The sequence below is a fragment of the Lepidothrix coronata genome, unplaced genomic scaffold (genome assembly GCF_001604755.1).
Source record: "Lepidothrix coronata isolate B3197 unplaced genomic scaffold, Lepidothrix_coronata-1.0 Scaffold30, whole genome shotgun sequence".
NCBI lineage: Eukaryota > Metazoa > Chordata > Aves > Passeriformes > Pipridae > Lepidothrix > Lepidothrix coronata.
Window position 1 is genome coordinate 4,532,980 of NW_016690210.1, and position 12,862 is coordinate 4,545,841.

A 12,862-nucleotide genomic window follows, 5' to 3' on the forward strand; every position below is an offset into this window, starting at 1 on the left:
TTTTGTGTATTACTGTGTGATTGTTGCTGTAGCATCACCTGGGAGTTCAGGGGCAGTGGGAAGTTCCCTCAGAACTTATTTTAAAAAGGCCACGCAGATGTACTGTTTCCATGATAATTTCTGATATAATCTCCCAAGTTCACAGATTTAATTAGATGACCAAAGTGTTTCTAACTCAGCTTTTGCTAAGTAAGAACTCTAGGTATTTTTTGTTTCTTGCTCATCAGCAGATAGTAAAGAAGGAAGATTAAATACTCTTTTCATAATGCTTTGGTGAGATTAAAGAAGAAAACTTCGTATCTGTATTGGTGAAGAGAAATCATCATGTAAATATTGTGAGAAGTGTGTGAATACTTTGAAAGAAAATATTTTTCTGATGACCTGCAATTGTGTTAGGATTCTAATCAGTTAATAGGCAAAATTGTCACTGGGTGGGTTCTTTATGGGAATATGTTACCTCTATCAACTTTTTCTGCTTTACAGTTTGTAAAGATTAGCAGTCTTTTCAGTCTGTTGTGCAATCTGAGACAAATTAAGCAAGTTACAACCTTATTCCTAGACCTGTGACCTGAATGTTGCTGGAAACAAGTTTGAATTCAGTTGCACTGCTTTCATCACTAACATCTGATTTTTGTGGAATGAAAGGGGATATATTTTAAGGGCACTGGTTTCAGAGGCTTGGAGGAGAATTGCAACTGCACAAGCAAAAAAGGGAAAATGTGCTCTTTAAAGCATTACAAAATTAATAGACAGTATGTAAAAGTATTTTGTAGATATTTGATAAGTAGCAACAAGTGTAGTTAAAACTTTTTTGGTTCTTAGGGTGAAATCCTCAAAGTGCTGGTAAAGAATACATTCTTCAGTAAGTCTTGTTTAATTACTGAACTAAGACATGGACACCATTTTACGAAACTTGCTTTATAATTTTTCAGTTAACAAAGAAAACGAAAAAAAATTCTATGACTTTTGGTAATAATTGTGAAAAGAAGCATGGGCAGAAGTGGAACAAACCAAGACTAGCTCTTTTTGTATCCTGTATTACTATTGCTTAAAAATGTTTTTCTGGTTCCTCACATTGTTCTGTCACTGAACCAGAAACAAGTTTTGTTCAAGTAGTTGTTCTCCAGCGTTCAGATAGGATTTCCTAGTTGGACAGAATTGGTGTCATCCTTACGTTTGCTAGGTCATTATCTATTACTCGGAGCACACTGTAGATGCTGTTTGTGCTGAGTTTTGTGTGCTCTGGAGGGACCTTTCAGAACTCAGCTGTCCCTTACAGCAGCATTTACTGCAGTTTGCACAATTTTACCTGAGAAAAGTTGCAAAGTGACCTGTGCTGCGTTGCCACAGGTACCACAACTAAAACTCTGTCACTCACTGAGCTGTGTGGCACTGTGGAATTAGATTCCTCAGAGTAGATTGATATTTTAGATGCTGGTTTTGCCTGGGTTGTCTAGACTTGGGCAAAGGAGGTGATTTCTTTTCTAGCATTAGTGTGCAACTGGTTTTGTGTTGGTTATGCAGAGCCCGGCAGTTGAAGACCAAAGAAACTTTGATCAAAGCAAACAAGTGCATTTTGTCTCTATGAGAAACATCCTAGGCAGTCAGATCCCTTCCCTGAGTGCCTTTGGGCTGTTTCTGCCTGTTAGTGTTCAGCAGCTCAGTGTAATGGGCTATTTAACCCTTCCTCGAGTACGAGTTCCAGACATTTTGTCTAGACTAGCTGCATCTGTTATGAATGGATTTCCTTTGTGTCTTTAAAATTCCGGAGTTTTTCCTGTAAAATTGAGATTCTTTGATGATATAAAAAAATAAATTTCCCTGTCATTACGTTTAGGTAAAGGCTAAGTCACAGAAGAAAAGGCATTTCAAACAAACAAACACACACACACCCCCTTTCAAATGTTAAGAGTGATCAGCAAGAGAAATCACTTAATTTTTCAGGATCAACTAGCATTCTTTTCTTGATAATGTTCCATTGCCTTTGAGGGCATTTACTTGATGTAATGTCATTACATTTTAGTACATGAGTACTAAAAACTCATTTAAAGGACTGCAAAGTCTATAACCTTTAGTTAATTTGATCAGCCTGAGTGAATTCCGGCCAAAAGATGTCAAAGTTTGGTGTAGAGATGTTGTGCCAATCTGAACATAACATTAATAATGATGCTTTTAGCACATTCCGAGATGATACATTATCTGCATTGCCCTGTCCAAAGGCTGGAGAGAAACCGTAAACACACATACATGTGTACAGACTCCTGCAGCAAAAAGAACCCTCCTGAAATGAAAAAATATACAAAAAATGAAACAAAAGAAGTCCACCCTCTGTGATTAACCTTTAAAAAGGAGAAACCCCAGTGATGTAAACTGAACTATTTGCAGGGTTTAGCTTTCTAAAGCTTTTTGCTAGACTTCGATGCAGTAAACACGCTGCTCTGTTATAGCTTGTGAATTAAACAAAGAACTTCTGGCTTACGTGAGCAAACTGTTTAAATACATTCCAGTTGTGTCATGTGCAGTTCTCCGTGTGTGCAGCGCAGTGGATGCTGGTGTGTGGTCATCAGCTCCTCAGGCGTAGAGGAGAGAATGGTCTCCCACACAGTCTGGATAAAAAGGTCTTAGCACTGGAAGTACTTTAATTATTTTCAAGTGGCGTCTTTTTTGTTGTTGTTCTTAGGTCTGAACTGTAATCATCGTTAATCAGCTCACTGGTATAAAACTGGCCAAACATAAAGCTCTTTGCAGCTATATAGATGCAGCCGCCTTTTGTGTTCAGCTGCTGAGTGAGTACACAGAGATCAAAGTCGGAGCTGGGTTGCCACCTAGTGAGAAATCTGTAGGGACGCATGTCGACATGGAGTTGCATAAACAGGAAATTACAGAGAGAAAAAAGAAATACGTCCTGACTTGCAAGTTCATGTCTCAATTTTACTTTCAGTTAAACATACTGTAAGTTAACCTTTCCTGATAATACTGTGAAATCTAGTTTTCTGATTTCTTTCCTCTTTGGGAGGAGGACAGCAGTGCTGTAGACTGTTGGGATGTGACATATTGTCAAACATTTTAAGCCAGTGCTGATGTCGAGGTGAGAATTGCTGCTGTAATCTGGCCCATTTGTTTCTATTGCCGGGCTATCAACACTATTGTGCTCTTAGGTGTTTGTGCAGATTCCCAGGACTAGCCAGAACAAGTTTGGTTGAAAAACAGCTCTAAGGGGAGAAGAAAAAGGATTGCTTGCAGTTGAGGTGGATCAATACCTCGATTCTGTCTGTGGTGCAGTTGCACAAGCGGTTTCACCAGGATGAAGGGAGAGATGGTGCAGGAGAGGAGAATGAACTGACAGAGGAGGGAACAGCTTTTAATGGGGCTGCTACTTTTAAGTGTTTATTGGTGAGTTTTCACTACAGTAAAGCACACTCTGTAACTTTACGAAATTATGACCTTCCAGTTATTTCAGTAAAGGCCACTGTGACCGTACAGCTGAGCATTTTGCCAGTTCAGTGTTCCAGCCAAGCACGTAGCATTCCTTTACCAAGTACACACCATGTGTCTAATTCTTTCTCTGGGTTTTTTTGTTTGTTTGTTTGTTTGTTTATTTTTAAAAGAAATTTCACAGCATATTGTGACAGATCTGCTGCTGCACACACCCTTCCATTTCCCTCTGTTAAAGAATTCATTGCGTTGCAGTGTTTTAAGTTGTGGTTTGCAGTGTAAAAGCCTGTGGTCTGTGATACTCGGGAAGGCGTTGGGTTTCAGACTGCTATGCAGTGCTGCATAACAGGTGGGAACGTGGAATTTAATATAATAAGGTTATCAATAGTGCACCCACTTTCATAACTTGATTGATCATGACTTGAGAGTCAATGACTGTTTTCAATTTCCTTTCATTAATTATTGAAAACAGAATGTTAGGAGGAAAGTGTTTCAGATTTTACAGCAGAGGTTACGGAATGTCTTCAGCAGCAACTCCATTTCTGTTTGGAAATCCAAACTTATGACATTTTTAAAATTAATTTATGGAGTTTGTAACCCTAATTATGATTATCGTGTCCCTTCTTGAGTTTGTGAAACATTCCAGAGACTGCTACTTTAGAGCGGAGAAAACTACTAACAGTATTTTGAAAGACAGATTTTCCGTGTAATTAATTAAAAAGTAATGATCCAGAAAATGTTACTTTAACTTTTCTATGTTTCCCCCTTTTCTGTGTTCCCCTACCTCAATGAACCTGCTGTGGAGTATAAACCAAGAGGCCATGGAATGTGGAAAGTCTTAGATGAGAGATATCCAAGCTTTGTTCATGCTTGAAAAATAATGGATTTTTTCTTTCATCGTGATGGGTGCTTTGTAAAAAGTTACTAAGAATTATCATTTAATTAAATAAAATTAAATTATTTGGGTTTAATTATCTGCAGTAGATAGATATTAATACTCTTTCAGGCATTCTTAAACATTTTTATTAGTTCAAGTTGATTCATTACCTAAAATACACCAGCTTATTTATGAATCATTGCTTATTTGCAGCCAGTAAAAATAAGAAAATGAGTTAAAGGAGGGAGAGTTGCTTTCATGGGACACAGCCATGCAAAGCAACTTACAGTGTCTGTCAGATACATGATTCTGGACAAGTCTGGTGAATGTATCAGAAGTTGTGAGAGAAAAGTGGTTTTTTTTTCACACCCAGTTTCACGTTCATTGTAGCTGACAGAGCATAAAGTGAGGTAGGAAACTTGCCTTGTAAGTCTCCCAAGACACTCAGCTCCAGCTAAAAAGCCATTAACATGTTTATATTTCTGTCCAAACACTGAGGAAGAATAGAGTACCAAATGGAAGTTATACAGGATTTAGCAAACATCTATGAAGTCTGATTCCACGAAATTAAGATTTCCATAGGTTTCTGCATGGGGGGGCTCAGAAAGGGATTCTGGTTATTGAGTATTAGCTGTAATGAGGTTGTTCATTCTTCATGTCAATGTTTTGTTTCCAAATGCTACAGCAGCATTAAAACAAGAGATACTGGCGGGAGGTGGATTATCTCACATTGGCACTGCACTTGTTGATTACCATGGTGTTCTTATCAAGGGCGGCTCACAGCTATCTGCATTTGTTTCTTTTTGGTACGTGTTTTAAGGGTGTTTGCTAGGGTACAGATTGATTATGCAACAAAGGTTTAGTGACAATGGAGACACTTCGAAGGGAAAGGTGCGTACTGGTGTTTTGGCAGCAGCTCTGAATGCTGCATTTCCCAGCCTTATTTACTTTCTCCTTCCATATTCCTTTCCTTTCTTTTAACTGTATATACATACTTGACTTGCTCACCGAGCCATTTCCCGTGCTAAAACTGCACGACACTGAGCCAGCGGAGACAAAAATTAATGTCTTTTTTTTTACTGAATTAACACTGAAATGGTTTGGTGTGTGGTGTGACAAACTCCAGGCTTCTGCACAGTGGAACACAGGGCAGGAATGTGTGTGGGATGAAGGGGGAAACAGCCGGCAGTTAAATCAGCTTGGCTACCGTGGAGCTTCAGCCACCCCAAAGTGCGTGGGAGGAGAGGCAGGAAAGCTTTTAGTGCTTGTTGAGGCAAAGCGTCATTAACTGGTCAGATGTATCTGTGTGATGAGGAGTCGCTCACATATCCCAGGAAGGCAGGTGGTGCCGTTTTAATTAAGAGAAAGGGGAGTACTCTCTTGTGGAAGGAAAAAAAAAAAAAAAAGACAAATCTTTGGGACAGAAACATTGCTGTGGTTCTGTAATATGGGAGTTTCATTGCCAATGTCAATACAGGATGTTCCCACCTCCAGCTGCTCGTTCCTGTTGCAGTGTGTTGGCTGCACTGCGAGCTTTTATGACTTCCTTGCTGTATTATTAGGATAATTAAGCCTCAAAGTAATTTTCACTGAGCAGCAGGAATGAGCAAACAGAGAGGAGAGAGGGAAATTTTTTAAGCTAGTATTGCCCAGGAAGTTCACGTGGTTTTGGAAGCGTGGCCTCAGGTACAGTGTGGTTGGTTAAACTGGAGTTTGCTGTCGTGCAGGATGTGCCGTGTGCTTGTTACAGGATGATGTGAGGCAGAGGTGTTTGGTGGTGTGCTTGGCTTGGAGGAGTTGGGTCCTTTTTAGCCCCTTGAAGCACTGTGTCTAGTGCAGAAAATGAATCAGACCCGTATTAAATATAAGTGGCAAGTTTTTGGTAATGGGAGGCTTCAAGGACAATTTCTGTGGGAGGAGGCTCCGGGACTGCCGGTTTCAGACAGCTCCAGTTGAGCCAAAGCTGAACTGATCAGCCTTGTGGTGCTTCTGTGAAAATACAGTTAATGAAGGGTAGAAAGCACTGGAGTGAAGTGTAGGGAGCGTGGAACAAGGAGAACACCAAGATCAGGGAAGGAGGAGGTTCACCATGGCAGAGCAGGTATCCCCTGCAGCCCATGGATGGCCCCTGCTGGAGCAGCAGCAAAGTGTGAGAAGGAAGGAGCAGCAGAGAGGACCCACTGTGGTGTACAGAGCATGACCCCCACGTCCTGCACCACTCAGAGCTGGGGAGCAGAGGGGTCTGGAGTGAAAAGTGAAGTTGAGCCTGGGAAAGGGGGGTGGAAATTTGTTGGTTTCATGTTTATCTTTTTGATTACCTCTGCCCAAATCAATAAGTATTTATTTTAACTGGCCAAAATTAAGTTAGCTTCATCAAGTAAGTCTATTTTTCCAACAATAGGAGCTGATAAGCAATCTCCCTGTCTTCGTCTCAACCCATGAGCTTTCTTGTTCTTGTTACTTGTATTTTCTAACCCCCTGCCCACCTGAGAGCAGAGGGTGAGCAGGAGCCTGGGTGGGAGTTTAACAGCTGGCAAAGGCTAATCCACAGGACTAAGCCCAATGTGTTTCTAGGGTGAAACAGGTGCTTCTGAGGTCTCAGTGTCTGCATTATCCATACTTCAGGTGGTGCATCAGGCACGTGTCCAAAGCACATAATTCAGGTTAGTTGCATATGAAAGAATTCCAGTTGGGATGGTTGGGAGCTTCTCCATGATGAGCACCAAAGGTTGGTAGGTGATCATGACACAACCAAGTGAACAAAGCATATTGATTTCCTTTTAAAACTTAGTACTACCATATCTATTTAAATTAAAATATAATCATATTTTCACTGTACAAAATATATAGAAGTATTTTAAGCAAGAAGTATACTCCTGATGTGGTTACTTCCTTTCAAAATACTGTCATACCTGAGCTGTGGCTGGGGAAGTAATCCTTTAAAGGGCTGAATCAGGAAAATCAGAATGGTGGATGTATATAAATGAATTGTGTATATATAAAAGTGACATGTGTCTTCCATCTTGCTAAGAAACTTGGTGCTGTCCTTCCCCCAGAAAGATGTGGCTGCTGCAGTCTGTGCATGTCACTTTTAAGGTACTAAAATGGTGCTATAATGTAGGCTGCTAGAGAGCATCTGATTCTTCCATGCTGTGGGATACCATGAATATACTTTGAAAATATGTTCGCTGTGTTTGAGATGTTTTAAAACCTTGGGTATCAGACTTCGAAAGGAAATTGGGTGTTTGCCAGAATCGTCAGAGATGCGTAGGATATTAGATTGTTAACTCCCATGAGAATTTTAAGTGATGCTCATGTTTTATATTTTCTATCAAAGACTGATGTATGTTTCTTTGTGATTATTTAGAGAAGTTATCTTTTTAGTGTTTCCAACAATTCACTTTTGCTGTCACTATCCACTCCTGAGGCTGCATTTTCTCTGTGTGGTGATTATTGCTGGGAATTCCCCTTGCCATCTTTGAACTTTCCTTTGTTACAGAAGTCTGAACTTTCATGTCATTTTAACAACTTTAGCACCCTCTAAATAATTAGCCAGGGCTAAAATGGAAGCTTTAACTTCTCTCCTGTTGCTAAAAAAATCTCATAGTTTTGTAAACAGACTGAAATTCTGGAACATTTATTGGTAACACTAGTGTAAAATGACAGCTTTTAAATGCTTTTCAAATTAGGATGTAACATATCAACCTGTGTGCTAAACAAGTTAAATGAAACACCAAGTTTTTCTCCCTATTTCTGGTTGTGTTACGATACCTTTCATGCAGCTGCCAGATAAACTTTTAAAGCTTGTGCTTTTAAGCCTTGCTATTCTATTTATTATCACCGTTGTCATTAATGTTTAATTTTGAAAGAAGTGCTGACTGAGAAGTCTTAAAGAACAGACCAGAAAGTAATTTCTTCAGTTCTATTAAGAAGAGAAAAAATGAATAGATGAAGTCTTCAAAAAGGATTCAGACATAAAGTTAAATAGTCCAGCAAGTAAAAGATGACAGTTTGGTTTAAATTCCAAGACCTTGTCTTGCCTTAGGGTATGTTCTTTTAGCTCAATTTTGTTTCCTAGTGAAGGAGACTGTTGTAAATATGAGACACATCACCATTACTAAATAAAATGTCACCTCTTGCTGCTTAAAGCTGACTTGCTGCATTGGCAGATTCTAGAGTTGTTCTGAATCTTTTGTAGCTGTTTGGAATGTGAAAGGCCTGTTTTGATATAGGATCTGTGTCCGGGACCTTTATTACTACACAACATTGCTAAAATGCTCAGCAAAGGTTTAGAAAACTTAACAACAAATAGTTCATTCAGTGTTATATTCAGAATGATAAGTTACAAATAATATGGGGGTCAGAAGATAATAATGGGATTTTTCTTAGGAAATTTTCGGTCACCTGCTTGCAGTTAAACATCTGCTTGGTTTTATGTTGCATTGACAACTGAAACAGTATCTGTAGGTACTTGGGATTTTATTTACCTCTGAGGAACCTGTGAAGGTGAAATTTAATTCATTCTGGTAAAAGCATTTGATAAAGAATTGAATAGATGCTGATGTCATTTTTTTTCAGTGAAAACAATGAAATATATGTGCCATTTCTGCCTTTTCTCCTGCCTCCCTTTTCCTTTTTACTGGTCTTAAACATGACACATTTTGACGTTTGGGTCACAATCCAAATATACTTCAGAATTCATCATCTCTTTTCTGCCCTGTGGCTTTGTTAAATCAATGTGGTATGTACTTTTCTGTCTCATTATACCTAGTTTTCTTGTTCCTTAATAGGTCTACTGTTGAACAAGGCCCTGGTGTTTTTAAAATGGGAGTTTGTTCTGCACTTAGCCCTAAGACCCCTTAGTCATACAAAACCTTGTTTTGTAATTTCTGTTCTTTTTTTTTTTCCTGTTTGGAGATTTTATTTTCCATTTTGTTTGTCCTTCCTCTTGTGCTGGTGCTCAGTCTGTGAGCAGTTGTTGTACTCATCCAATATTACACAGAGGAATGAGGGAAATGGCAGCATATGCTTTCTTCCTCTCAGTTCTAACTGTCTTCAAATAAAGCCCACAAAGTATTAAATAAAGGAAGCAACCAAAATAAACTATTTTGAAAACAATTTTTACCTGTAGAGAAAACAGGACTTTTCTGTAATTTCCTGTTGGATTTTCTCTTTGCCTTCCACTTAAAATAGATATTGGAGATCATAGTGAAGGGTGGTAGCATTAAAGTCATTATACAGTAAGAGGCAAAATAAAAGCACTGTATTTTGTGAAGATCATGGTCATTCACAGAATCACATAGTTTTCTGTTCTTCCATGCCATGCCTCGGTGTGCTTATCCGTGATCCTATTTAGGAAAGACTGGATGTGCATTTCAGGGAACCTCTCTGCCTAGAAAAGAAGGGGTAACTATTTAATGACTAATCAAACCCTAAGTGTGATGGAAGGGAATGTTACAATATGGTTTTAGGAGTTGCTCTGCATGAAGGTGGTGTAAGAACTGATACGTGAGTATTTTTAGGAGTGAAAGACATATTGCTGTTTTCTTACAGGACAGAATTTCATCTGTCTATAAAGGACAAATTTTACATTAATTTCTTCTGCGTCAGTGAAAGATGCTTCTTTTTGCTGCTCTGCTTGCCCTTCCTATTACATAATGGTTTCTAAGGGGTTGCTCTGTCATTTTGCTTTTAGATTGTATTTGCTAGATTGTAAGGGGGGATTCATGTAATGCAGGTGTAATATGAAAGTTCTAGTAAGGAAATTTGCACTTCACGAATCCAGACGTTTTTCTTGGATTGAAATTCAGTCATTTCCAAACTCTGAGCATTTCTTTTGGATTTATGGATGACTGGAAGGTCCAAAGTCTAGCATAAATCTGAATTACCTGTTAAATGCTTCATATGAAAGAATGTTCATCTTGCTGCTTGTATCTTTCAATGTCATTGATTCATGTTAGACATGTAAGAGGGCATGTAAAAATAGTGCATTTTAAATGTCATTTTAGTGTAACACAACAATATGGAGAACAGTTTCAAACCAAGACACCATATTTTTATTTTTCCATTAATACATAGGTAAGTTGTTCTTGAAAAATGAACAGTTGTATAGAAAGAGAATAGAAAAGGAAAATGTCTCTTTCAGAATTCAGACTGATATTTTCCCCACTTCTCAGGTTATCATCAAGACTATTCATTCAGGATTTTGCTATTCTTTCTAGAATCCTAGTGGATAAGTTAAAAGAAAAAAAAAGTTCAGGGATGATTAAATGACAAAAATATCAAATAGTTTCAACACAGAAGAAAGAAAATTCAGTGTGGTTTGGATTTTTGCATTTCTATACCTGCAGAAGGATTTATTTGTGATCATAAAAAGTAAGAGTGTTGTTTAGTTGAAAACAAAATCTCTCAAGCTTTGAGAGATTTCAGGGTGGTTTCTGCTCTTCTTTTAGTCATGACTTTTTCTGCTTTTCTCTCTCTTCTCTAGAGATACAAGCTAATATATGCTGGTTAAAATTTGTGCCGGTGTCATTTCATATATTGTGATTTAAAAATAAATAACCACCATTAAAGAAGTAAACTACAGGAAATTTAAGCATAAGAAAAAAAAGTCTTTGCTCATGAGGGTGGTCAGGTGTCAGTGTAGGCTTCCTAGACTGGTTGTAGAGTTTCCATACTTGGATATGTTCAAAGCCCAACTGGGTGTGGTCCTGGGCAACCTGCTCTAGTTGACCTTGCTTTGAGCAGGCGGCTCAGACTGGAGACCTCCAGGTTTTAATAGTTCTGTAGTGTGGTGAAAGAGCCTGTCTTCTGTATTTGGGGATAACTTTGTAGTGATACTGCATATTTAGGATGAAAATGTTGGTGTAGTCTGCATATGTGCATTAAAAGAACTTACTACTGTGCAGTTTTTCAGATTATGACCAAATAGATCTTTTATTAATAAGTCACTTCATGAATTTGTTTTGTGTGTTTATATTTTGAGATCTATTTGAGATTTTTAACTTAATTTCATACTAAAGTTCTAAAGTGGCATAATTAAATACCATCTCATCAGTGTCTTTTATAAAGATTAATGAATTTATTAGAAATTTCAGATGTGTACATCTTTCCAAACATTGTGTTCTGTTTTCATTTTTTTTTTATTGAATAATAGCTAATTTACTACCTTCTTATCTTCCACAGATCTAAAGAGAGAAGCCAGTATTTGTCACATGCTGAAGCATCCTCATATTGTTGAACTGTTGGAGACATACAGCTCAGATGGAATGCTTTATATGGTCTTTGAGTTGTAAGTTTCTCTCTTTGATTTTACCTTTCTTTGTTGTCATTTACTAAATAAAATCCTACAAGCGTGTCTGCTCACACCTGCGTGTTTTGTAGCTCAGAGGTCTGGAGTGCCATGAAAATGTTTATTTCTGGCAAGAACAGGTTGTCTCAAATTAAAAAAGTTGTCCCACTGGCAAAGTGGTGAACATCAGGGCTTTCTAAAGACAGGAAGCTGTTTATTGATGGCTGCTGTGTCCCTAACAAGGTTCATGAGAACAAGTTGAAAATCTGGTGATAGGCATCATCCTTGGGTAGCTGATGATATTCTGTTCCAGTTGTGAAGTTTTTATTTTTTTCCAGATTGTTGCTACTTTAGCACTGCTTTTGCATTATTAGATAAAAAAAGTAAAGCGTATTGGAGTATTTAGATATTCTTATAAGTCAATATAACTGTTCACAATAAATTAAAAGAGGCCTTTGTCTAAAAGATATGTTTTGGAAGTTTCAATGTGAGAGTTTAGTCAGAAGGGTGACCAAAACACGACTTCAGCAGTGGACAGGTATTTTTAATCAACAACAAGAAATAAAAAAGGGGAGCAAGCCCCTAAATCACCAGTTTTTTCTTTGAGGGAAAATTATTAGTCCTTCCAGAGTTAAGTTTTATCTAAATGGGAAGGACAAAAGCAGACATGCACAATGGTAATTTGTGCGTGCTCTGTGTTAGATCTTCCTTCTCTCTCTGCTCTCTACCTACCAGCTCTTCTTTTTATGCTCCACATATATTCATTCCCAGTGTGTCTGGGCATACATGTCTGTACCTCTTGAATTTCTCTAATCTTCCTCCATTAAGTTTTCTGATGCATTTTACCTGCTTATGGTGGAGCAACCACATCATGCCAGTGTGTTAGGTCAGATTGACTTGTCCACTAGAGCCAAGAATTTGATTTGAGATATGCACTTTAAAAACAATTCTCACGTGTTTTAACATTGAGGAAATGGAAAGGCAAGAGGTAATGGCAAAAAACCTGGGTAAAGATGAAAGTTGTTGTTTGAAAATCTTCTGCTTTTTTTTTTTTAGGTGATTTTATAAACTTATGATTTTGTAAAATAATTATGCTATGCTTTCCTCTCTGTACATTTTGATTCAATACTGACTTTGCATTTTTATTTTGTAAATCCCAAAGCACGGACCAAGGGACTTTAATTACCCTATTATGAAATAATTATGTACACCTTGGGGAGACATACTCTGATAATTAACAAGATTTTGAAATGGAAAAA

The 12,862-nt window shown here is 38.0% G+C and overlaps 1 protein-coding gene across 1 annotated transcript in view; it reads left to right on the plus strand.

The window, feature by feature from the left end:
- Positions 1-12,862, plus strand: part of CASK (calcium/calmodulin dependent serine protein kinase) — a 202,930-nt gene that overhangs the window by 74,411 nt on the left and 115,657 nt on the right. The window contains exon 3 of the mRNA XM_017810874.1: positions 11,498-11,603. Within this exon, the coding sequence (XP_017666363.1) occupies positions 11,498-11,603 (106 nt within the window). The remainder of the gene's footprint in view (positions 1-11,497; positions 11,604-12,862) is intronic.